Source organism: Neopsephotus bourkii, unplaced genomic scaffold, assembly GCF_033783945.1.
Source record: "Neopsephotus bourkii isolate Nb327-2 ecotype Australia unplaced genomic scaffold, CSIRO-AGI_Nbou_v1 NB_998, whole genome shotgun sequence".
NCBI lineage: Eukaryota > Metazoa > Chordata > Aves > Psittaciformes > Psittacidae > Neopsephotus > Neopsephotus bourkii.
Window position 1 is genome coordinate 572,526 of NW_026901490.1, and position 25,166 is coordinate 597,691.

The window sequence follows — 25,166 nt, forward strand, 5'->3', positions numbered from 1 at the left end:
CTAAACTTCCCCTGTTTAAGTTTTAACCCATTACCCCTTGTCCTATCACTACAGTCCCAATGAAGAGTCCCTCCCCAGCATCCCTATAGGCCCCCTTCAGATATTGGAAGGCTGCTATGAGGTCTCCATGCAGCCTTCTCTTCTCCAGGCTGAACAGCCCCAACTTTCTCAGCCTATCTTCATGCGGGAGGTGCTCCAGTCCCCTGATCATTCTCGTGGCCCTCCTCTGGACTTGTTCCAACAGTTCCATGTCATAAGAAATTCCTTTTTATTTGTGTCCTGTGTTCAGCAGTAGCAGTCATTTTTTCTCCTTCTTGGTAGCTGGTGCAGTGCTGTGGTTTTGACTTTCGGCCTGGGGACAGCACTGGTAACACCGATGTTTTTAGTTACTGCTCAAATATTTAGTCTAACCAAGGGTCGTCTGAGTCTCATGCTCTTCCAGGGACTAGGGGAAGCTGGGAGGAAGCAGAGACAGGACACCTGACCCAAACTATCCAAAGAGGTGTTCCATACGTCACGTGATACCCAGGTTGTAACTGAGAATTACCCAGAAGGGCTGGCTCCCTGATCAGTTGGGCTGGATGTCGACAGGTGGTATTGTATTCTTTTCCCTTGTGAATTCCCTTATCATTATTATTATTGGTGATAGCAGTAGTGGTTTGTGTTACACCTTAGTTACTGGGCAGTTCTTACCTCAACACGTGGGAGTTACATTCTGTTGATTCTCCTTCCCATACCTCCAGGAGTGGGGGTAGGCGTAGAAAGGTGGGGAGTGAGTGAGTGGGCTGTGTGGGTTACTGACTGCACTTAAGCCATGACAATTTGTCATATGGCAAAGAATTTAAACTCAACCAAGTAGTCACTCTTATGCTGGAATGAAAGTTTACACAAGGATTTAGTGTAGCAATATTTTCCAACCACAGTTCCACTGCATGATTTCCTCATGAAGACAGTCCTATGTCAGTTAAACTTAGTCTGATACAATGAGAAAACATACCCACACTGAAAAGACTGTTAGCTTTCTTCTCTATATTATTGTAATGGTCTGTATCTTACAGGTTTCTTTCTTCGAATGAAAAACACCAGTTCTCTGTTTTCCATATTCTCTTTAGTGCTTCCAAAGTGTCTGCTAGCAGACATGGCTCTTCTGTAGCCCACCATGTTATGCATTATCTGAGAAGAACAATTTGATCTGATAAACAGTAGCAGGAGTATGAGCATCTGAGCACATTGTCACATATGGTCCACATTACTCATACAAGCCTAAGAAGGAGTTGAGACCTGATGCCTGGCACATTTGTCTATACGCTCCTACATATATGCAGTACTGACAATGTGGATTATCACTGAGTCTGACAGGTATCAAAGTAGGTCCAATGACTATATCCTTACTGTAAGGGACTACAGAACATCTTTGTGTCCAAACTTAGATTTTCCTGTGCATATTATGGATATGATATGCCTAAGCTATAACTATGGTTAAGCTGAAGCTATAAGTTTGGGTTTCAAGTATATAATGCTAAAGACTAAAGCTGTTCTCAAGTGCTCTTTTGATACAAACTCCTCAATTTCATGCTATTACTGCACTGGTATTCACAAAAGCACTTGTTTTCCTGTTGGTCAGAGAGCAAAGTCTTGTTAAATATAGTCGCTCGCTCAATAAAATGTAGTTGGAATATGATACTCACCCAACATTTGTCTTCTACTAAATAGAAATGTTGGCTGACAAGAAGTCTGACCACAGGACTGGCTGTTCTTTAGGACAATGACTGGAACTTGAAGGCACCACTGCTCACTGAAGAAGAATGGGTGGTGGACTGTAATTTGAGCCTCCTGTCAATGCAAATGCTTCCATGCTTATTACAATGCCAAAAAGAAAAATGAGTACCTCTATCAAAGGCAAATTATATGATGCAGAAATCTCATATTCATTCTATAATCAGCTGCTGACCAAGGTTACTATCATTCACTATGAAGTGACTTCAGTGGGATGCAAAAATTGTTTCATTATATAGGGAACAAAATAGATGCTTTCAATCAAAAACATCTAAGAAGAAACAACTGAAGATGCTGGATGAGACCCTCTGGATGGCAAGAAGCGTGTCTTGGATGTGTTCAGTGACTTATTCTGATCTGGCCACAGACCCAGGAAGGGTCTAAAATAACACTGCTCCCACACTGAAGACACCATTCTCTTTAAAGGGATATATAATACAGTGCGTTACAGGCTTTTAAACACTTCAGTATGGCACAAAATCCTGACTGCAGGAGACCGTGAATCTTTTCAAGAAAAGGCATATAGAGCAGTGCCTAGAGTTAGCAAGACTAACCTACAGCTGAATCTCCAGAGGCCCTAATGGTGAAGGTGCTTTAAGCTGGCCAATTGTCCACACCCTGCAGGAACACAACTTTCTACTCCGAGTCAGCACCCAAAGAGACTGCATTGACAGCACCAACCACATGGCAAAATGCTCTTGCTAGCCAAGGAACCTCTGTTCAATTGACCTCTGTTCAATGAAGTCTCAACTTCCTGCAACCTTGATTGTCTGCCTTTTCTTTTCCCCTCCATCCTGCTCTCCCCTCTCCCTCTAGGTATGGATACTTACATAAAAATTGCTCATAATCATATCTCACTACTCTCTGTTATCCAGCAAGTGAATATTAAGGTTTCATTTCCCTCCAGCACACTGATGGGCCTAACTTACTAGAATAAAAATATCAGAAAGCAAACCTATGCACTTTTTTTAAAATATAGAAATAGTTATCTGGACCGCAGATTCCAAAGCTGCTCTGGTGTGGGTTCTCTGATGGCTACCAGAGATGAGCTCATCGGCTCCTCCCACAGTGCAGGCAGTAAAAATGTTTCTGACCTAGATCAGGTTATCCAACTTCATGAAATCTATGAATTTGGTATGTTTCAGCCCTTTATTGTTTTGTCAGTTGGATGCAAAAATACTTTCCAATTTGTGAAACAAAATGGAAAGAAGGTAAGACAGAATGAGACAGAGAAAGTTTAACCTGAGGTTCCTTAAAGAAAACAACCAAGCTGAAAATTCACTGAGTCGAAGTTGCAAAGTTGGATGGCATTTTAGCCAGGAAAGCAACTAAATGCTGTAGTAGTCTAAAGGAAACATCCCAGAAGAACTATAAACTTTTCACTCAGTTTCCATAAAGGAGATTCATTTCCCAAATCATTTTTCTAATATAAATGTTATTCTCACTAGCAATGCATGTGCATCCTTAAAAAGCTCTATTTCAAAGATGAGTAGGGTTGCTAAGTGATATTAACACTTAAATCAAGGAAATGAATAAGTAACACTTCACATCTGGCACTGCCCACACATTAAATGCAATATTCTTATGAAACAGAAAACCGTATTTGAGCTCCCACACAGCTCACAGACAGGGATTGCTTTTCATTTAACTACTTCACTGTCTAAATATTTTTCCTTATAGGAAAGAAACAGTGGAATTATTAGTTACAATTTTTCAACTGATAATGGATTCTTAGTAGGTCTGTTTCTTGAAAATTAATATTATAGATATGATTGAGTGATAGACACAAGTATCCAGTGTCTCTGGCCTTACATTTGAGACTATTATGGTTGTCTTCTGCATGTAACAGCATGTAATTTATTATGCTTTTAACTCAACCTCACAAGAACTATGCTGTGGCCATATGACAGCTTCATATGGAAGTTGAGGAAAATGTTTGTACCTTCTGAAAGATTTGTTTATCTGCCCTTGCTTCTCAACTTTTTTGTTTTCAGGTAAATGCAGACATTGTCTTTTAAAAAGGGACTGGTCCCAACACCAGCATGCAGAAATGAACAGAAGCTCACAGACAGTGACTTGTCTCATTGAAGATCGGGCAAAGTGCTGAAGCAGTTTAAATAGAGAAACCAAGTCCTGTAGGGAAACTAACCCCTGCTTAAATACTTTGTGAAGGCACAGCCAGGCAGATACATACTTTCTCTAGGAAGAAGGATTGTTTTCGAATACCCACTACATGAAGCCTACAGGAAGCCCACACTCAACCCATGAGAACCAGTACCAGACCTGCAGCAGGTTACTGTATTGATATCCATGTTTAAAAGGAAAAAAACCAAAACCAACCAAACAAAAAGCCCTAACTCCACAATGCAGAGCTCTTTGCTAGCCACTCTGGCAATGTGGGTAACTAACTTGTACTCTGTAAACCTCAGCACATTTCACAAGTTCAGGAAAACATCATTTGCTTGTCCTTTACAGAGGCCAAAGTGCAGAGGTTTCTTCATTGCATCCGGTAATTGCTTTAGGCCAGACAGTCAGACTGCAAGTCACAGGAATTCAGCTTGGTTATCACAGCAATAAGGAGATGCATGCTCAGTGCATGTAAATATGGAATATGGATAGAGGACATTCCAAGTTCAGGTGATTAGAAGTCAGCGATGCCAAAATTTTCTGCCACTTTGAAAATGCAATAATGAGTTCAGCCCCCCCCCACCCCCACCCCCCCCCAACACATTGCAATTCCTGACTTTAACGTTTATTTTTTTATCAGGAATTTAAAATAGGAATGCACTTGCATTTCACATCTACTGGAGAAACTGTAAGATGCCCTCCCAAGAGAACAGAAATATCTTCCAGGGCCTTTTTTAAGTTTGTGCCCTGTCTGCTCAAGTCCTGCCCTGCGATACAACCTTAGTAAGGCACAAAGAAGGGCAGATGTCCAAGCACACAAAATTATTCTTCTTCCCAACAGAGAAATAAAGGTTCTGATGACACCTGCTGGCTCCACAGGGACTAGGCCAACACCAAGCCCCTGCTGCAGTTCTTGGATTCTTGTATATGAAAACGCAGGCCAAATGAATTATTGAGAATGAAAACGTTCCTTTGCTCTGAGTTAGAGAATCACAGGAAACAAGGCTGGGAGTGATTTTATAAGATCATTTACTCCATCCTGTGGAATAAAGTAGGATTCATGCTACTTCCATCATACCCCAGGCATGATTGTTTTACCTGTTATTATACAGTTTTTCATCATTTTTGCATTCCCTATAAAAGCTTCTATAGTAAAATGTCCTATTAGCAGACAATTAGAATTATATTTGTGTGTTCAAGGACAATTAGACAGTGCTTGACTCTGAATTTGAAAATATGAAGGGGTATTTCAGCCATGCATTATGAAATACTACAGCTTTACCACCTTGTCCATCTTGTACAGTAACACACCCTTCCAAACCCAGTAAGACACAGGAATACATACCTTCCAAAGATACTTTTACTACACAAATCCTCCCATATGAACAATTACATAGTCCTAGTTCTTTGCAAAAAGGGTCAGAGTTACAAACAGTGTGGAGCCATGAGAGTGTTTGCATCCTGCTGATTTCAATTATAATGTGCAGTCTTCGAGTGGGAGAAGCAGCAGCCACCTTGATGAATCATCTCGTTAACAAACTAAGTATATTCAAGAGACTATATAAAGAGCTGGTTTAGAACTGTTAGAGCATGTTAGTTTATGTCTTATGAGTAATTTCACAGTGAAACTTCAGAATAAATACACATCCTTGATATTCATAGAATCATAGAATAGTTAGGGTCGAAAAGGACCTTAAGATCATCAAGTTCCAACCCCCCTGCCAGGGGCAGGGACACCTCGCTCTAAACCATATTACCCAAGCCCTCATCCAACCTGGCCTTGAACACCACCAGGGATGGAGCATTCACAACCTCCCTGGGCAACCCATTCCAGTGCCTCACCACCCTAACAGGAAAGAATTTCCTCCTTATATCCAATCTAAACTTCCCCTGTTTAAGTTTTAACCCATTACCCCTTGTCCTACCACTACAGTCCCTAATGAAGAGTCCATCCCCAGCATCCCTATAGGCCCCCTTCAGATACTGGAAGGCTGCTATGAGGTCTCCACGCAGCCTTCTCTTCTCCAGGCTGAACAGCCCCAACTTTCTCAGCCTATCTTCATATGGGAGGTGCTCCAGTCCCCTGATCATCCTCGTGGCCCTCCTCTGGACTTGTTCCAACAGTTCCATGTCCTTTTATGTTGAGGACACCAGAACAGCACACAGTACTCCAAGTGAGGTCTCACGAGAGCAGAGTAAAGGGGCAGGATCACCTCCTTCGACCTGCTGGTCATGCTCATCTCCTGCACTACTCCTGGTACACTGGTATTTTGTTTAGTCTAAGAAACGTGGAAGAGGTTAGATTACATTCAATGCAAAAATGTTCCAAATCAACACTTTTTACCTTAATGTTTCTTTTTCTCAGCAGATTCCAGCCTGGACAGTATTTCTGACTGATCTCAACTAGCTCCATCAAGACAGGTGTAAATATCCTGTGTCTGCCCTTGAGAAACCAAATGGGTAGCCATTAGCAAGGAACAGAAATTCACAGGGCCTTGAGTGAAATGTATCTTTTGGTTATTGCCTTGTTTGAGCCAGACAAGAAACTCAGTTCCTAAAAAAGCTCTTACTGGGAGCCTTGTACACTTATTTAACCCACCAGTTTCCTTCCTGGAACCTGATTTCTTAGTTCTGCAATCATGCCCATCATACCTCATAGACTACTTTGAATCTCAGCTGTGGTCAAGTTACAAGCATTGCTAAAATGGCACACAGCACGTAAAATGGAAGCATTAAGCAAGGTCTATTGCTTTACTGAGGAGCTTGTTATTGGAAGGAATTACAGAGAGCACAAAGAACCTGAGCCCAAAACAAACCAGTTATTAAGATGACTGATTGCTCCACAGTCATTGAAGGTTTCCTGAATGAGACTGAGGAAAATAAGTAAGAGGAAAAACACTCACTGAAGCAGAGGTGTTGCCAGCCTCACAAGAACTGCAAAAGGAGGAAAGGGGCTTGTAACACAAATCCTCTGAATATTTGGAACAAGCAGCTGATCCTGATTCTGCAACATTCCCACCCCCCCACCCCCCCCCAGGTACTCAAGAGTCTCAGGGCCTTTTAACAGATTGCTGAGAACCCGGACTACATAATCACTGCCAAGTTTTCAGAGTTGTATATGCATACAAAACCCTTTGTCTGTTAGAGAACAGACAGTGTTTAGCTCAAATCCTGACATACCAGTTGCCTATTGCCCAGCCTTAGCACTGTGCTGGCACAGGTGCCCAGCAGAGATGCAACTGGACAGCAATACACCTGTATTGCCCTTCCTTGTTCTGGTCTCAGAGGTGGTTTTGTCTTAAATTCTGCCAGTGTGACACACTGGCATTCCTCTCCCAGTAAATCACTCTGCAAATATGTATAGTTTAGCAGAGTGTTACCCATATGCTGTGTGGTGTTCTACTGCTCCGAAAGCTGAATCCAAGGGGCGACTGACAATATAAACAGTAGTTGGTGGAATACGTTACTCTTAATAGTGTGTGGAGGATACTCTCAGCAAGGTGTTACCCAGCATAAAAAATGAGCAAGGACTTCATGAGTAAATACAGAGAAAGACAATTCCCTTAGATCTCTGTACACAGACAACATTAATCATAGCAGCCTTCTTTTTCTGCCAGGTAAAATAGGATTGATGTACTTTTTAGATGGTTTTGTAGTCCAGAAAAGATTTAACAGAGAGATTCAAAGACTTCTTAAAGATTTCTTCAAACCTTTATTTTCACTGTATTTATAAACAAGACTTTTTGATATTAATCAAATATTAATATTGTTGGATCTTAACTCAGGCAGGGCTTCCAGTGGTGACCTGCGTGTCATAGTCGTGATGCTAGGGCTAGAAAGAGGTTTGATTGCTAGGAAGAGGTTTGAATGCTATTGTAATTGAAAATAACATTGCTAATTTTGCTGAGCACAAAAGATGGGTATGGGTTTTGTGTACATCAGGTTTTCCTTGTGCTGCCTTCTTGGGCCACAACCACAGTACCACGGTCTCCAGAAGATGCACAGATTGAGAAGCACATCTTAGTAATGCAGTTTTGTTCAACAACATCAGATACGAATTTCTTCCATATAATGAGAAAACATTGGAATTTTAACTCCAACTGAATTAACCACAACTAAATATAGTCTAGTATAGTCTTCTGGACAGAGAACTGAAGTTCTGGGGCATTCACAGTGGGGCTTTTTATGTTTAGGGAATATACTCCATAATGTTAGGACAGGGCCTTCATTCAGTAAGTCTGTCTTATGTTTATGTGTTCTTCAATACAACACCTATACTTGGGATTATCATGACCAAGATTTTTTCTAAAAGGAAGAATATTTCAAAAGAATTTAAACCAAGGAAGAATTTAGGTACCTAGATCCTGTGATCTTTCATGTCCCCAGTGCTGAACTTCTTAAGAGTACAAAACCCATAAGTGCCCTCCAGTAATGTGTATTTGCGATGGTAGATACAAACCTGGTCAGACCACAGAGGGACAATGTTCAAGTCTTAAGCACTTCCTATTCAAATCTTGCACTTTGTAAGCAAACAGTGTTGTCACTTTCATAGAAGTAATCATAGTATCATAGAACAGTTAGGGTTGAAAAGGACCTTAAGATCATCTAGTTCCAACCCCCCTGCCATGGGGGAGTTGATACTCATCAACAAACAAAAGCCTTTTTGCATTGAGTGCTGGATACACAAATACTTTATGGGCTTTTTAAAACGCCATCCTTTCCTCTCAAAACTTTTCCATTTAGACTGAATAATTTATTTATTTTTTCCAGTGCAGTTGAAAAACAGAGACTTGTTCCCTTATCCTAAATTTTAAGGCCAAACACTTTTTCTTTTACAATCCAAATTAGAATGAAATGTCGTGTTTCATTTGGTATTTTAAATTAAAAAGTGATTTAAGAGCACGATGGGAACGTAGGGAGTTCCATGTTTATATTTTATTTGGAATTAGGCCAATTACCGAAATAGTGAGGAGTTTAGATCATGCACACACACTACAGAAATTGCTGAGTAAACTGTCTTAACAAATGTGCATTCCCAACTAATGGTGCTCAAGACCCAAAACCAGCCTCCCATATCTGTCCAAGCAAGACCAACTGAAAATTCAAAAAGTTTACTCTTACCTCCCATTGCTCTGTACAACTTTTGCAGGAATATCAGCTTCCCACAGTTTGTCTTTTTTGACAGAAACATCGCTCAGCACTTATCAGTTGGTTAATTTTGGCATACTGATATGTTACTGAATAGCTGGGGTGTTCTTGAAACAGGGAGTGGGGCCCTGATCTTTCCTCTAAAGAAATGGCCGAATTGCTGAGCAAAAGAGGTGACAGCACCCCTAGAAATGTTCTGTACCTTTTCCTTCCCTCCCTTGTGTTCTCCCCTGCCATGGGGAATAGTGACCTATTATTTTACAAAAAGGGGTATTTTAAGCAGGATTGGATACTGCTTCCACAACAGAGCAGCTCAGAGCTTGTCTGCAAAACAATTCTCATGGGTGATCAGATGTGCAAGGCCAAATCCTACCAGGGTGCCGAGGGCCTGGATGCAAAGAGTGTACTGTTCTGTTTCTCATGAAAGATACAACGTATTTACTGGAATATAACCCTTGCTCATTGTGCCATTTATGGGAAACACAATACTTAGTGTTTATAAAGCAGTTAATTTGTAACAGAAAAAGCCAGATTATCACTGGTTTGGAAGAGCAAATATTTGTTGAAAATCTTCTATATGGGACAGATACCTTCATCTTGTTTTTAAACGTAGTCGATGAGAAAAGTTACAGGGCAGCTACCTAATAGGTAAGACAAGATTTATATTAAGCATTTAAATTGTAAAGGGATGGATTATTATATTTGTGTATATATACATAATTTTATATATTTATCACCTGTTCTCTAGATGTGATGCTTTAAATGGTTCTAGATCTCAATCAGCATTTTAATATATTTTTTCCTCTTGCTCTAGCGCTTTCAAAAGAAAAACACATTTGAGCAAGAATCTTCTTGATATCTGAGACTACTAGAAACAAGTATTTCTTAAAATGGAAAGAATGTTCACTTTGCTCTAATATTTAATATGTTTACTAATGAATTGTCTACATTATGCATAAAGTGAGTTCTCTAAAATTAGCTTCTCTCAGGTCTAAAAATTCAAGTCTATAATGTGAAATATATATCACTTTTTTGTTTTCAGAACTGTGTTTCCTAGGCCTAAGGGACATGCTTTATTTCTAAGGGACATGCTTTATTTCTAACAGTTACAAAAGGTAAATGGTAAATGATAAAGCTGTTGTAATGTTAACTTTAATTTTTCCTAATCTCAGTTTTGCACTGAATGCTTAGTGCAATTGTGAGGTTCTTATTCCTGTGATATTCATAAGACCCAAATCAGCAGCACTTGTGTATACCTGAGGATGCAGGACTCTTCTATGTGCTGAATGGTCTAGGATGTGCCTGTAAACAAGGGCTTCTGCATTTGTCCCATCCTGTCAGCATGAAACCTATTTGTTTTATGAAAGCAGAGTCCTCTGAAAGGCAGCTCACTGCTTTCTCGATTAAGTCCCTTCACATCTCATGGGGGCATTTGGTGACCTGCCAGAGCTGTGTACTGTCCCAGACCTCTCAGAGAGAGACGCAACAGTGACGTCTGCCAAACATGACGCTGTCAGGATGTAGCATGGGTATTGCACCATGCACAGAAAAGGCAATGAATAGCTGGTACTCTGCAATGTCTTGTGAACAGATAGGCCTGATGCTCTTGTAGACACACTGCTGCTGTTGCAGAAAACCTTTCCTCCATGATTGAATGTGATCAGAAGCAAAAATTTGCAATCCCTGACTCTTTGATAGAGCTGACTCTGCAATGTGGAAGGATACCTCTTTGAAGTAGGGATGGCTCCCAGGGGAAAGGACTACTTCGCTGCCAGGCAGGCAGGAACAGTACCTCAGTGCCTGTGCTACTTCCCACAGAAGTGGGTCACTACATAAGGAGCAGAAATGGCTAGCAACTACTGTACTAACTTAACAGCACTTCTTGCAGCTGGGAGAGTAAATATCCCAACCATGCAGAAGTCGCATGCACTGTTTGGCCAGCAGGGCAGCAGCTAAAGTCATCCCCTTCTCTGTTCCAGTCCTGCAAATCCAGGTACTGGGAACCTCACTGAAAATCAAGCAGGAATTAATGGGAAAGAAAAAAAAAATAAAACAAAAAACATTCACAACCACAGAACGCTGCATATTTTACTCTGTTTCCTGCCATGCACTCAAGAGGAGGCATAACATTCAGAGATTTCAGTGCCTCCCAATTAAGTCATTACAGCCCATCTGTGCTGCACCAAGTACAGAACGTGACCTATTATCTCCAAAGAAAATAGCACACCTCCTGACTGCCAAAAGCACCCTGTGACTTGGCACCCAAATGTCTTAGGGCTCACATCAACATACCTTTTCAGGACAAACTTCCACAGCCTGAATCAGGCAACTGTGAAATTCAGCTGAACTCAGAATAAACAGCAATCAAAACCAAGTTTCCCATATGCCAAGTCACAAATCATACAATGACTGTAATTTGCTCTTACAGGTCCTTAACGTAAAAGGAGTAGTTAATAGTTGCCATGTGTTTTCTAGATTATTGAAACACTTACTACTTTAATGATGGCTGTATAATCCATCTTTTCATCTCATTTATCCATTTGCATGCCACTGCTAGACAAAAAGATTCTGTGCAGGCTTGGTGGTCTTGAGCATCCATTTACAATGTACAGTTTGAACATCCAATTCAGAATGGGAAAATGCATTTTCAAAGATTATGGCCATTCAAAATTTTTCCATAAGTTGCAATTCAACACTGTTCTGCGGGAGAGAAGTTCATATGTTGCTTTGATGGAAAGATGAATTATAAGCTTATTTGCATTTTGTGCTTGAAAAGTGTGTGTGTGTGTGTGTGTGTGTGTGCAAATTTACACATGCAATGTCTCAAGGCCAGGCTGGATGAGGCCTTGAGCAACCTGGTCTAGTGGGAGGTGTCCCTGTGTATGGCAGGGGGGTTGGAACTGGATGATCTTATGGTCCTTTCCAACCCAAACCATTCTGGGATTCTATGAAGCCAAAGTTTTTATGAGGCCTCCTGTAAGATGTGTAAAGTCCTCTTCAAACATTTTGTTAAGATGAGACCCTGTATTAACTTCCCTCAGAAATCAAAATTTGTGTAAAAAATTGTAATTTTAAGCACAGAACAACTGTTTTATCCTTGTGCTATTTGACACTGAAACTTGGTATTTTCAGAGCTGGTATTGACAAACCTGCCTCAGAATTTGCTGGACAGTAAAGGACGAAAGAACAGGGAATCCTTTGGCATGTGATCAGGAGAATGATCTGAAGGGAGTAATAAATAACCTGTAGCAGAAGGATGAAAAGTGAAATGAAATAATGAAAGGCAAGCATGTAATTTCACCCCATGCTGCCTAGAATTCCTGTACTTATAGATGACAAAAATCTAATTTGAAATCTGGGTATCATTTTGTAAAGGAATTGCAGGTTGGCAAGTGAAAAATCAGTGACATACTTCTTATGTGAACCACCAATACCAAAAGATCATGATATATCTCTGGATTCACTTCATGATGTTGGAAAGTTCTCTCTTTCACTAATCTAAATTTGAACTTTCAGATGAGAACTAGATCTTAGGTAATACACTGAAGATGCAGGAAGTCTACCTTGCCACATCCATGATTTTTTGCATTTTGAATAGAACTAAAAAGTCATTGTGGTGCCTTTTTTTTTTTCTTACTAGGAAAAGGAAAGAGCTGATTACTGAATGTCAACATGAAAGCAGGATTTTATCTACTTCTCTTAAGTGAAATATGTGTTGAAATCATTGAGGCTGGCATCAAACCTAACATTCCACAGAAGGAGAAAGAGAGTAATTTCTTGGAAAGAAATAAAAATGTCACTATTTCTGAAGAGTGGCATCATCACAAAAATACCTCTAAGCCTTTTGAAGACCAAAGTCTTGAACTCACTCTTTACAACTTCACTGAAAAGACTGCAAATTTTGGATTTAACCTATATAGAAAAATTGCAATGACACATGATAACAATGTCATCATCTCTCCGCTTTCTGTATCAGCTCTCATGACTGCGTATATGCTTGCAGCCAAAGGGGAAACATACAGACAAATAATAAAAGGTCTAAACCTCCATGCTTTGAAGGACGAAGTGGATCGCTATCATTTACCAGCTTTGTTTAAACAACTGAAAGATAACATCACAATGAATGAAGAACTTCTACTTGCGCAAGGTACTCTTTCTTTTATCCAAAAGGACTTCAGACTCAAGGAGTCTTTCCTCAATTTATCCAAGCAGTACTTTGATATGGAATTTCTGAGAGTGGACTTTGAAAACTTTACACAGGCAAAATTTGTCATAAATCAAAACATTAACAAAAGGACCAAAGGAAAAATCCCAGAGCTTTTTGAAGAGTTTAACCACCATAATAAACTGCTACTTGTGGACTATGTTGTCTTTAAAGGTAACTGTTGTTTTTATTTTGCAAAATAATTATTTAATGAAAGAATCAGGACTCTTAACTTCAGCTACATTAGATGAAGTTTAAAATAATTTAGGTGTCCTGTTTTCTCTATGTCTTTCTCTAAATTTAATTTCTTCTGTTACATTTATTCAATAGGAAATGATTTTTCATGATAGGGAACTATAGTTCTTCTATGCTTTCTTTCATACAACAGTCTGAAAGAGAACAAAAAGCCCTGCAACAAACATTTCAATCCATCTCCACTTAAAATGAAAAAGTCTTAATCATGATAGTCTTTTGAATGCTGGATACTGGGTATAAAATAATTGACTGACTGTACATAGTACACAAAATAATGAAAAAAAAATCTCTATTTCAGTCGAGAATCTTTTTCCCCAGATGAACCAAAGTACCCCATTATATTACCTTACAGGACAAGGGAAAGAAATACCTGTAGAGGGCAGAGACTGTTCTGTGGAGAAGACGTCTACTGCCAGATATCTTATGCTCCTTTTTCCATTGTTGTTTTTTTTCTGACCACTGGCTTAGAAGATAGATAAAGGACTCCAAAAGGAGGTCCTGGTAATGACAGGGAGCCCACCCTTTACTCTGAAACAGCCATACAGAAGCCAGAGATACCCAGTTAGTAAAAAGCAAAGAGAAAGAGTTAGGGTGACAAAGGGGACAAGAGGAATGGTCTGCAGAGAACCCACATTCACAGCCACTACTCCAGGCCAAAGTACTCAGCAGACGCCATCCATGAAAACCCCACTAAAATAAATACACACATAAGAACAAAGAAAATTACCATACAACCTCCTTATGGACTAAGTTTAATCTTTTGCATTTACAAAAGTGCAGTTTGTCCAATGCCAAGGTTACTTTCCCTGGCAGAAAGTCAGAGAAAAGAGATAGATGACTGTGGCTACATTTGAAAGAAACAGCAGAGATCAGAATCATTAGTTTAGAAGAGGTCACATTCCCATGCACCTTACAAGTCAGTGTACTGCTGAATCCCCATCCAAAATATTGCCTAATTAATTTAATGACAGGATGTTGAACAGCTAGTGGAGAATTTTGGAGAAGGTGATACGTTAATTAAAGAGGGATGATCATATGGCATTTAATAGACAAACATGCTATCAGTTCTGAACTTGAGTAGCAACTAATCAATGTTAGGAAAAGATTTCTCTTTTCCTGCAAATTAAGGAGTTTATTTGGTGCATTATTACTTTTTCTGCTGTAAAAAAAAATAAATATTAAAGCACATACGCTAAATATACTGCAATTATTATCCACTTATCCCAGACACAACTGACATCCACTTCAACTAGACAGATAGAGAAAATATCCTCTATGTTTTTTTGAGTGTTCCTGAACATTTTTCTGAGCAAGCCTGAATGCACAGAATTATTATTTTGTTTTCTTTCCCTAGGCAAGTGGCTATACCCATTTAATTCCAAATTCACAGAAATTGAGACTTTCCACATAAACAAATATAGAAGTGTACAGGTACCCATGATGTTCAAGTCAGATAAAATTAATTCAACTTTTGATGAGAACTTAAGATGCACTGTGATAAAGATACCCTACAGAGGGAAAGCCCACATGCTGATTGTCATCCCAGAAAAGGAGGGAGATTACATTTCACTTGAAGACCATTTGACTACAGAGCTTGTGGAATCCTGGCTGAGAAACATGAAACCCAGGTATTGCTTCAAAACTCAAGGGCCATAATATCTTTTATGTCTATTACAACAAAGCAACAAAGCATAACAAGGAACTTTCTTGGGTTTTTTTTCCAAACAGGAAAATGGATATTTCATTTCCAAAGTTCAAACTGGAGCAAAAATACAAAATGAAGAAGCTACTTTATGCTCTTGGAATTAAAAATCTCTTTACACGTTCAGCAGATCTCAGTCACCTCACAGATCAAGAATATGTAGCAGTTTCACAGGTAAGTCTTCCAAAATTATTTGCTACTTGGATTATCATAGTACATAAATGGCCCAGGCAAGTGACTGTCATATACGCTTACAGGTGCACTAACAGGAAAGGAGCTCATCTGCCAAATATATGCAATCCACACACCTTAACAAGTATGGATCTCGCTTCAAGCATGAGGTGTACATAAGTGGCAGTTGTATTTAATATGTGTTCAACACAAAGTTAACCCATCAAAGGAGGAAAGCTCTGCCTGAAGAAGAATATGGTTGGCAAGGAATTAGTATAATTAAACAAAAACAAGAGCAAGAAAGACATTGAAAATGACAGTCAGATTGGAAAAGCCAGAGGGAGGGAGGGAGCAAGAGAATGAAGGAAAGAAGGAAGAAAGTGAGGGAAGCAGGCAGGAAGGAAGGAAAGAAGGAGGGAAAGAAGGAGAAAAGGAGGAAGGGAGGGAGACACCCTCCCTTCAGGTATTTGTATTCTATCAGAAAGAAACCTTCGAAGCTACTGGTGATGCTGTTGCAAGTCTCCCTACACCAAATCCTTACAGAAGCCTTTGTGATTTGCCAAAACCATTAATAGGTAGTATGATAAACACTTCTATACAAGTTACAAAAACACTAAGCCCTAAAGTAGAGTTTTTAAAAATTGTGCTGGTTTAACAAAATAACCTTTTTGGTAAAACATAACATCCTAACAATAAATATGTAACAGATAAAATCACAGTAATTTTCAGTTTGGTATAAACTATCTCACTTTTGTGAAACACAACGGCAATCTGCAGTGCTTTTCTCCCTTTCTCTTAATCATACATCCATTTCATGCTGATTGTCAGCAGTTAACTCTATTGAGTTATGAAAAAAAATCACACTTGAGCAAGGGTTTGCTGAAATTCAAATATATTCATCAGCTACAAACTGCCAGAGGAGCATCCTGTTCCTGTGAATGATGGTATCCAGCTTCATTATTTAACAATGTTTAGCAGAGAGCTCAACACTGATGAAGTCCTTCAACTGCCTTCACATAAGTCAGTCTTAGAATTAGGAGTCTGGGAGTTGGGAATGCACTAGCTGCCTGAGCAGTTCACTGATACAGATCCAAATACAGAGACAGTACCCAGAGGTACATGCAGGCTGAAAGAACAAAAATGGGAAAAGTACCACACCTTACCAGGCCACAGTTTCAATGGGAAGATCCTCAGACCAATCCAGGATTGTACCTCATTGCTTTACATATTTACTTTGTGCTATGAAATATAGAAATTAAAAATATAGAGGAAAAAAAAGCCAAGATGATTGGCAAATTTGCCTAAGCTCTTACAAAATCAACTGTGAATTACATATCCAGCCAGTCAGTTTTTGTGACTGATGAAAACAGACTTCACACTTTTGAGAAACTCTCCCTTGTTAGATGTCAAAAACGAGCACTATACAAATGCAATGGTTTCTTCATGCTACCACTTGCAAGAACAAAACCTCTATGCTCAGAAATGTAGCAAAGCACACTAGCATCCACACTGTTAAGTACTGTGGTCATGGTGGCTGTACTATCCCCTTTGCTGCTAAAGTAGACAGCACAAGGGTCTACCAGTCTAGCAAACAGAGCTAGATTGCACAGGCCTACTCCTTTTAATCCTTAATAAAAGCCTATTTAAACTGAGTGCCTTGAACTTGCAAAAACATTTGTCATGTTAATATTTATCTCTGTCACATAGCTTATTTCTAAATTGCATTTCAGGTTGTCCAAAAGGCAGTAATTGAAGTGGATGAAGAAGGAACTGAAGCCACAGCAGCTAGTGGCTCAGAAATAACTGCATTCACAGTGCCTCCTGTCATCAAAGTGGACCGACCATTCCTTTTTATGATTTTTGAAGAAACTTTTAAAACATTACTGTTCATTGGCAGGTTAGTTGATCCAACAGAAATGTAAATAAAGAAATCACTTTGCTTACTGGGCTATGTAAGAGGCTTTATTTCCATTTCTCATGGTCTAACCCCAGCTGACAACTATGTACCATGCAGCAGCTTGCTCACTCCCCTTCATCCTCCTAGTGTGATGAGGAGGAGAACTGGAAAAAGGTAAAACCCATGGGTTCTGCTCACGGCCTACTGACCAATGTTCAGCCTGACATGAGCAGCCTCTTCTGGCCTTCCCTGGTGGCCATATATACAGGCCATGACATCCCATTGGCTGCTTTAGGTTAAGTGTCCTGTCTCTGCTCCCTCTCTGCTTCTCATGCCCCTCCTCACTGGCATACCATGAGAGACTGAAAAGTCATTGACCAAGGTAAGTGCTACTCAGCAGCAGCTATACATCAGTGTGTTCTCAGCATTATTCTCAGACTAAAGCCAAAACACCGCACTGAGCCAAGCTACTAGGAAGAAAACTAACTGCATCCCAGCTGAAACCAAGACACTGTTTTATTAATTTACATTAGAGTAAAAAGACAGTGAAATATGAAAATATAAAAACATATTTTGTCTCTCCAGCTAGCAATAGGTCATCCTATTAATGCCCAAATAACAAGCTAAATTCACTAAGGCCCAAAGTGACAAAAATGTGTCTTGTAAAATGTACCCTGCAAATAAAAAAACCTCAAAGAAATTAAAAAAAAAAAAAAAAGGCAAACACGAAACTGAACTTGGGAAATATTCAGGAAGCTCATTCCCGAACACTGCAGGCTTCATATTCCTCAATATTATCTTCTGTTTAAATGAGACTTAAGAACCCACTGACCTCAGTGTTAGTAGAATTTTGCCACTTATAAAAATAGAACAGGATCAAGCCCTAAAAGAGAATTCACCACCTCTGCCTAGAGGTTTATTACTGCAGAAATTACACTCAGTCTATCATGAGGTCTGCAGTGGCTTGGAGTGTGACCTCTTTCAAAGTGTTTATTCAGAGTATTAAAGCACCTCATTTTCTCCGGGTACGTGGTGTGTCTGCTTTTAAAATATTCTTTCTATTAAAGACAAAATAATTCTGAAAAATCACTTAGATATTCTGAACATGTAAAATCCGAATCTGGACTGCTTTATAACGCCAAGCTGGGCCTCTCCTAAAACCAGAATTTATGCATGCATTATCGTCTAGATGTCAGGGTGAACTACATAACAGGGCTTTATGCCTGAATTAAAACAGACTTTGTCAGGAAAAAACACACTTCCATAAAAGTGGAATAAATCTGTTCACAGAGTTGATCCTAAAATCCACAGGGAGCACCAAAAATGTTTGAGAAAAATATTTCTATGATTAAGATACAATTCACTCTATTCAAGCAGTGCAGTGATTCCAACCAAACAGCAAGATCTTTAACATTTTGTACATTTTTAATAGCAGCAGCCCTATGTATTAAGCATGGAACAATGTGAAAAGCTGCTTCCAGCTATATCTAACTAAAAGACCTAAGCATTACTCTACTTGTTCATACAGCCTTCACAAATAGCTGCCCAAAAGGGAGCAGAAGAGTTTTAAAGATCATTTGACATAGAAGCTTCAAAGGTGTTTATCGATAAACACACACAGACATCTGCAAGAGAAGATGCAGAAGATATATTACAGGGTAAACCTGGTAAATACCTCTAAAAATCATGTCAGTTACCACTAGAGGTCTACTGAGACACTGGTGCAAGCCACTCACCAAAGTATTTAACAGACAGATACTGGTATCTGACTAAAATACAAAAGTGCATCTAACCTAACTCCACATTCCAGTATGAATGTACTAGGAAAAAAAAGAATCACTCATTTCTGTTTCTGAATGAGTAATTGGAGAAATGCTGCTCTATATAAGAGCCACCTGCTTAGCACTGTACAGTTGACTTACAGCTGTTATTCTGAGTTGCAGGTAAGTCAATGCTGCAAAGGGTTCAGAAGTATTGGTGCTGTCCAACAGAAGTAACCCAGAAGTAAGCAGCCCCAAAAAAGACTGCTGGGATGGAGGTCTGTAGTGTGACAGGCTTAGGAAGGTATACAGAAGACGTCAGGAGCATTGTACAAGGAAGATGTGCAGACCAAAAAAAGTCTAAATGAAGCAATTAAAGCTTACATAGCAGGAATTTAATACACAGTAAGGTTATTGAGTGGAGCATGTGTTACCAGCCCTAACTATTCTATGATTCTATGATTAAATGAATTAATCAGTTAGAAGTGACAGACATATGACAGCCAACAAGAAACAAAAGACACTGTGTTAGAACTCATCACAGGCTTATTAAGGGAAGAAATAGATTGGATTGAAGTTTCTGAACTTACTTGATAGTCTGCATTGCTCTAGTAAAGGTATTGGAGGGTTAAACACAGTTTTGAGTCCTGTTCTGCAGCTGGCCACTTCTGATCTGAGTTTGGTCCCTGGCAAAAGTCAGACTGAACAGATTGAGCAGTCTCCTGCCGCCCATGGGTGAGCAGCTGTAGCTGGGATGTTAGTTGTCCCTGGGGAACTGCGAGTATCTGCTTTTATTAATGAGACAAATGCAGAATCTAGGAGGAGCCAGTATAGGTCATCTGTGCATCTGAACCACTACTGAATGTTAAGCATCATAATACTTGAAAAAGGCTTTAAAGAAATCTGTGATTTACAAGATCCTATGCCAGGCAACAGAACAAACAGAAAACCTGAGTGTTTTCACAGGATCCAAACAACGTCTGTGACTAAACAGAGAATACTACTATAACCAACTGCTATCTAAGAAGCTTAAGAATTCAGGCAGAAAAACACTGCTAAATCCAAAGACACATTTTGTATGTCACACAAGACAGCATACATCCAGTGTTGTTATTATTTTAAATAAATACCTTCTACAGGTGAATGATTTTATTTATTTTAATTATAAAAGATGCCCTGAGAGTGCTTTTTTTTTTCAAGAACATCCATGTACAGCATTGTCCTACATTTTATTTTGAGTAAATCATCATTCATATTTTTACATTATAAAAAGTAATCACACACGCATATGCATTCACAGATCAGATCACCTTTATCATACACCAATAAACTTTAAAACCCACATATTTCTGATATCAATATATTTACGCTGCTTCCATTCTGAAATAGAGAAGCTGACAATAGCTTCATAGGCTCTCTCTTTAGTATTGGCATAAATAGAACTCTTTAAAACAGAATTGCATGTTTTCCCACAGGCGAATTTTGATAGAAAGATTAGCATTAATACAAACAAATGCAGATGACATCACTGAAGTATGATAGCTTGCAATAGCAGTTGATTAAAAACTAGCTTCATCATTATAAATTATTCAAGTGAAAATACAATCTGAAATACTAAAAATTAAAACAGGTATTTATACAATAAAACCTATGAAATAAAACATTTTTATATCATCTGAAGACATTTGCTTTTAGATTGCTTTGAAACTCACACAGTATTTTTATAAACTTTACTTAGCACTTGTAAAAACGTTACCTTCAAATTCACAGCATAATGCTACTAAAGTTTATGATATAGACCGATCAACTGTTCTGGACTTTGGTCTTAAAGTAAGTTTGAATATTCCTTAAAATGTGGGATTACTTTTGCATATTCATTACATTTCCTTCTATTTCTTGCATAAAACAAGGGTGCTAAGAGTTGCTGAAATTGTAAATAAGCTAATTAAGTAATGGATATGTGTATTCTAAATCCAAGAATTTGAACTATGAAGGCATAATTGAAGAAAACAAAATCCTCTCTTTAGCTGCAGCAGATTAAGAGTACATAACTGAAGTTATATTTCATAACATTTCACTACAACATTAGAATTCTGCAACTGTTACATTATTTATTGGAACCTATTTTACATCTTCGGATTTTATTTAAAAGATAAAAAGTTTTAACATTGCAGGATGCATTTTATTCATTCCAGGCATTAGAGAGTCCTTCTGCTGCTCCCACCTTATCGCACCAGAATGCTGCTTCTACCACTTTCTGGTTCCCTTTTTTTCCATCAGAAGATCTCAAGAGTTTGATTTTCTGGATTTTCTTCATACAAAAGAAGAAACACACGTTACATATTTTTGCTATATTTTTTAATAACATAACATAAACTGCTATTGTGTGTAACATTTTAATACAACTCTTAGCTGCTGTACTTTAAAAATTACTAGCTGCTCTAATGTACCCACTGAAGAAGCCAAACAGACACATTCTGAGGGCTTTCTTCACAAGAAGGGTGTATTTTTCTCCATTAAGCTTTCTACAGAAGGTTGTGTAGAGATCGCTCTAAGTGAGATGTTAATGTAGTCCAAGCAGTCTAGTGGCTGCTACATATAATGCCAGAAGTCTCCATCTTAACCCATAATAGTCTGAGGAAAGTGGAGATGGGCAAGAGAGAATATATGATTTATTCCTAGGTCTTCTGCTGACCATGTTAATTGGGCAATTTCTGATTTTTCATAGACTTAATTTTTAATCTTTAAATATACTGTTCTCAACTTCAGAACTGTAGCTGTGTCAATTATCAACCTGTTCTTATTGGTCAGAAATATGTCAAAGACTGTGGCTTAACATTTAGAACTCCAGGGTAATACCAATTTGCATCAATATTTTACAGTACCACTTACAAACAACACAATATATTGTTCTGTTTCACATTTTTTAAATTGCTAATGAAACCCATCATGATAATGTATCAGTGTCAGAATATCTACTAGCTTCATCTAAGAAATGGGACCCAAACCACATGCCAGACCCACTGGACCTCAGAAATCTTAGCATCTTGAATAGCAGGATGAAAACATCATTAGAAGTTTTAAGTAACCAACTCAAAGTGCAGTAGATCAGTGGCAGAACTACTTTATCTTGTGCTCAACTTCCTAAGCAATCTTATGATTGCATGAAAGACACTACTTTGAAATATTTATGCATATAATGCTTACTACATGGTCACACACCAATGTGGATGTCTTAAAGGTCAGCTGAGGACATCTTAGGAAATACTGATATAGAATCATAGAATAGTTAGGGTTGGAAAGGACCTTAAGATCATCTAGTTCCAACCCCCCTGACATGGGCAGGGACACCTCACACTAAAGCATGCCACCCAAGGCTTTGTCCAACCTGGGCTTTAACACCGCCAGGGACAGAGCATTCACAACCTACCTGGGTAACCTGTTCCAGTGCCTCACCACCCTAACAGTAAATATCAATTCATTATTATGAAACTGATTTTTATGCAACAATAAATCTACTCCCACTTTTTACAGGATGGAAAACCTGTACCCCTCATTCTTCATTGGAACCGACTTTTTTATTAATATGTGTATATTTAGTACTAGGGCTGATTTTCTGAACAAAAGAAAAATAAGAGGTAGAGCTAAACATGTCTGTGGTCAACAAGGTAATGTGGATAAATGCACTGAACACCAACTATTCCTTTATCTGTACCTCTTAATATCTCCTTATAGAGCTGCTCCATTATTTGATGAAAGTACAATTAAGTATTGGTCTGGAATACAAAACTGATTAAAAACTGTTGACTTTACAGTGCAGCAGACAGTATGCCAACTTGAGAGATGCATTTTCCCATAAGAACATAGAACATTAAAACTCTTATTCAGTACTAAATGTAGGTCATCCTAAGCCTGCTCTTCTTTCTCCAAAAACACTATGCAGTTTAGGGACTTTCTGAACTACGGAGAGCATCCAGTTCATGGTGTTTGGTCAAATACCTACTTTCAAATAGTCTGCTGTTAAGGTATTCACCAATGTACCTCAATGGTACACTGAGACTTGAAGCCAAGACTCTTACATTCCACTTCCCTGCCTGAAGGCAAAGGTACAAACTGCTCTGTGAGTCTTTTTCTGTCCCTTTGTATTCAAGCAAAAGATTTTATTTTAAATGATAGATAGAAAAGCCTTTACTTTGTGAGTATTAATCCATTTATTTTCCCCGAAATTTTATGAGACAGATGAGAAATTGGAATTCCTGCAATGACTGCTAAAAATTTATAGCATTAGAACTATTTTTCTGGTTTTAAATAGAAGGAACAGAGGTATACAGTGACTAGAGTGAAAGCACATGGGGTTTTGACCACACTTAATTTTTGAAAATATTGAACACTGTATGTCATTTTATGTACTCAAAGTACAAGTCCCACTTAATTTATAGATAGCCAAAAACATCAGCATGACTACCGATCTAACTGTTGAGTTTGAAATCATGTGCTTTGAAATTAGTGACAGCCTAATGATCGCCTATAACAACTCTGATGTACTGTGGGTTAATACTTAGGAGAAAGCATTAGACTCTGGACAAGGCAGCGGTAGAGTGAAATTTGAATTGGTACTTTAAAGTACTTGTGCTGTGAAACCACTGACTCAACAGAAACAGTCCACCTTCATTCACTACTTATCTTACAACATTTTCTACAAAAATTCCGTTTTTAAAAACAATAGGTCACTATGCAAGCTTGATTTCATTCCAGAACAAATTTATCTTGTACAGTGAAGGTGGTAAAATTCCCAGAAAAATACTGTGTAATCACACAGCAAAAGACCGTGTATCGTAACACAATGTACACAAGTAGTTGAATGCAAGCTGTTCAGAGAACAACTTCACATATTTGTTAAAATTTTAAGTGTTTTATTTTGCAATTTGGGAATTTTATTAACTTTGATATATGAGTAAAGGTGGTGACAGGGGGAGTGTTTTGGTTTGCTTTTTACAGGAACATGAAAACCCCAGAAAGAACCACTCAAAAGATATCACTTTCACTATTGTTTTGCCTTTATATCTAGCGAACCAGTGCAAGGTGTTTTCCCTTTCCTGTCTGGTGTAGACTCCATCTACACTTCTATCTCAGCTCCATTATCTTTGAGGCAAGTTACAACCTCACATAGAATCATAGAATCATAGAATAGTTAGGGTTGGAAAGGACATTAAGATCATCAAGTTCCACCCCCCCCTCCCTGCCATGGGGAGGGACACCTCACACTAAACCATATCACCGAAGCCCTTGTCCAACCTGGCCTTGAGCACTGCCAGGGATGGAGCATTCACAGCTTCCCTGGGCAACCCATTCCAGTGTCTCACCACCCTAACAGGAAAGAATTTCCTCCTTATATCCAATCTAAACTTCCTCTGTTTAAGTTTTAACCCTTTACCCCTTGTCCTATCACTACAGTCCCAATGAAGAGTCCATCCCCAGCATCCCTATAGGCCCCCTTCAGATACTGGAAGGCTCGTGGCCCTCCTCTGGACTTGTTCCAACAGTTCCATGTCCCTTTTTATGTTGAGGACACCAGAACTGCTAACAATACTCCAAGTGAAGTCTCACAAGACTCTTCTTTTATTCTTGGTCTTTTATACCTATTCAGACTTCCAAGGCCCCTGCTTGAATTTCTCCTTTTTTTTTCAGCTCCCAGTTCTATTTCCTATTACATTTAAGTCTATTTTCCCAAACAGCTTCCATTTCTTGAAATAGCTGGCTCATTTCCATTCTCCATCCTGACTTGGCTAAGAAATCAAATCTCCAATAACAAAGAAAAATCTTAGTTTGAGCACCCAAAATTACAGCCAGTCCAATGACACTAATTTAGAACTACAAGTAATAGCATGAAAGGAATATGAAGGGAAGTAGCTGCTAGAGTCTAGAGATATTTGACTAAGTATGTACATGTCACAGCAAATTTCTAGGACTTACAGTTTTATCACAGGAGAAAAAAATTCATCTTTGATTTCATTCTTGCAAAATGTTGAGCAGTTTAGGGTGAAGTTTAAAGAAAACCAGCCTAAGGGAGATGCCTAGCATTGAAATTTTTTCATCTAAATGATTAAGGCAAAGGCAGCAGCCTTA

The 25,166-nt window shown here is 38.8% G+C and overlaps 2 protein-coding genes across 10 annotated transcripts in view; one reads left to right on the forward strand and one right to left on the reverse strand.

Moving 5' to 3' along the window:
* Window positions 1-1,009: 1,009 nt before the first annotated feature.
* The window catches only part of PPP4R4 (protein phosphatase 4 regulatory subunit 4), an 82,280-nt gene continuing 58,123 nt past the window's right edge, over window positions 1,010-25,166 (reverse strand). For 7 of the 9 annotated variants that reach the window (XM_061359861.1, XM_061359863.1, XM_061359862.1 and 4 more), the window contains one exon: window positions 20,172-21,674. In XM_061359861.1, coding sequence (XP_061215845.1) covers window positions 21,623-21,674 — 52 coding nt within the window. In that variant the 3' untranslated portion in view covers window positions 20,172-21,622. Of the gene's footprint in view, window positions 1,174-20,171; window positions 21,675-25,166 lie in introns of those variants that run through there. The other 2 variants (XM_061359858.1, XM_061359857.1) reach the window with 2 other exon arrangements.
* SERPINA10 (serpin family A member 10) lies at window positions 9,546-17,326 on the forward strand. Its single transcript, XM_061359854.1, has 5 exons — window positions 9,546-9,699; window positions 12,692-13,429; window positions 14,865-15,138; window positions 15,239-15,386; window positions 17,114-17,326. Exons 2-5 carry the CDS (start codon window positions 12,724-12,726, stop codon window positions 17,303-17,305), a joined length of 1,320 nt encoding a protein of 439 aa, XP_061215838.1. The 5' UTR covers window positions 9,546-9,699; window positions 12,692-12,723; the 3' UTR covers window positions 17,306-17,326.

Coding starts and splice junctions, on each gene's coding strand:
- SERPINA10 (XM_061359854.1), top strand. CDS start 12,724: ATGAAAGCAGGATTTTATCTACTTCTCTTAAGTGAAATATGTGTTGAA. Junction 13,430..14,864: donor GGACTATGTTGTCTTTAAAG/GTAACTGTTGTT, acceptor TTCTTTCCCTAG/GCAAGTGGCTATACCCATTT. Junction 15,387..17,113: donor AATATGTAGCAGTTTCACAG/GTAAGTCTTCCA, acceptor ATTGCATTTCAG/GTTGTCCAAAAGGCAGTAAT.